Source organism: Drosophila ficusphila, unplaced genomic scaffold (genome assembly GCF_018152265.1).
Source record: "Drosophila ficusphila isolate 14025-0441.05 unplaced genomic scaffold, ASM1815226v1 contig_791, whole genome shotgun sequence".
In the NCBI taxonomy this organism is placed as follows: domain Eukaryota; kingdom Metazoa; phylum Arthropoda; class Insecta; order Diptera; family Drosophilidae; genus Drosophila; species Drosophila ficusphila.
The window spans coordinates 22411312-22412779 of record NW_025064737.1 but is presented as its reverse complement, the minus strand read 5'-3'; the positions used below and the strand labels follow the sequence as shown (position 1 = coordinate 22412779).

Genomic DNA, 1468 nt, shown 5'->3' with positions numbered 1-1468 from the left:
CCCGAGGATCAGCGGGCTGCCCGCTGCGCTTTTGTCTCGACCTTTCAGTGCAGGTCCTTTTCAGGGGCTCAATGAATGAGGTCCTTCATTCATGTCTTTCAGCCTCGAGAGTTTCCATTCAGGCCCGTTCTGCCAGTTTTGTGGGTGTGTCGCACATGGATTACACTAATGCGATAGTTGTCCTACAATTTAATGCACTCACCGCACTCGAGCGAGGATTTAATGATCTTCCCACCAAGTTCAAGTGCTCGGTGTCGGCAGATTCGCAAAAAGGATTTTCGGTTATTGTTCGGGAAAAGAGGAACAACAAAATCCTTTCATATGTTTCAAGAACCCTTCATATTTCATCGACACTTGAGAGTAAGCCGCCAGAAGTGTTTATTGTCTCTGGACATTGTCTGCAGGACTCTCTCTGGAGATCCTCTTTGCGATGTGAAATTGATCCTCGTTGCTTTTCAAGTGCAGGTGAGCACGAGCCCTTCTTCGCTGACTAAGCGACTTTTGGAATTAAGGATTTTCTGGAGATGCTGGAACTGATGCGCTTAACTCTTTGACTCTGTTTTGGGTTAAGCAGATCGGATTAGGACGAGCTCAATTGGAACCCTTATACTTATATTCCTACTTTAAAAACTATGAGTTTTATCTTTGAACCACCTAAAGATACTTCCGTGGTTTAGTGGTAAATAATGGCTCCACTTTTATTAAGTTAACAACTCATAGGATATTTCTTTACTTTCGATACCACATCTGCAATGTCCTCATGCGCTTGACTTTCTTCTGCAACTGCAGAATGCCGTACATCAAAGCCTCGGCGGTTGGTGGACATCCGGGCACATAAATATCCACTGGAACAATTCGATCGCAGCCGCGAACCACCGAATACGAGTAGTGGTAGTAGCCACCTCCATTGGCGCAGCTTCCCATGGATATGACCCACCTGGGTTCCGGCATCTGGTCATAGATCTTCCTGAAAGCCGGAGCCATTTTGTTGGTTAGAGTTCCAGCTACAATTAAAACATCTCCCTGGCGAGGAGAAGCCCGAAAAACCACTCCAAAGCGATCCATATCATATCGAGGAGCTGCGATATGCATCATTTCCACGGCACAGCAAGCCAAGCCAAAGGTCACGGGCCAAAGGGATCCCTTTCTGCCCCAGTTCAGGAGGTCATCCAACCTAGCACAGGTCCACTCGCCCCATGTCTTCTGATCCCTTCCAAAAGGAGAATAACCCCACTTGGGAGGATTCGGGCAGGAGTAATCGTACACCGGCATAGTTTTCTGCTCCCGAATCCACTGGCTTTGGATTGCCGAGCAGCGGGTAAACAACAGCTTTCCAGCATTCTTAGTCAAATTAAGAGAACTCATCATCCTGAAAAATGTAAAATAATCTTATTTATTTTTGTAGTTGCAATGAATGAAAATTTGAAAACTTTTCGGGATTGCGATACTGCTAGCGTCAGTTAAAGAA

General features: G+C 45.9%; 1 protein-coding gene across 1 annotated transcript; it reads right to left on the bottom strand.

Moving 5' to 3' along the window:
• Positions 1-672: 672 nt before the first annotated feature.
• Positions 673-1468, bottom strand: LOC108086528 (NADH-quinone oxidoreductase subunit B 2). The gene has a single exon (XM_017183457.2). It carries the CDS (start codon positions 1366-1368, stop codon positions 730-732), a length of 639 nt encoding a protein of 212 aa, XP_017038946.1. The 5' UTR covers positions 1369-1468; the 3' UTR covers positions 673-729.

Coding starts and splice junctions, on each gene's coding strand:
- LOC108086528 (XM_017183457.2), bottom strand. CDS start 1,368: ATGATGAGTTCTCTTAATTTGACTAAGAATGCTGGAAAGCTGTTGTTT.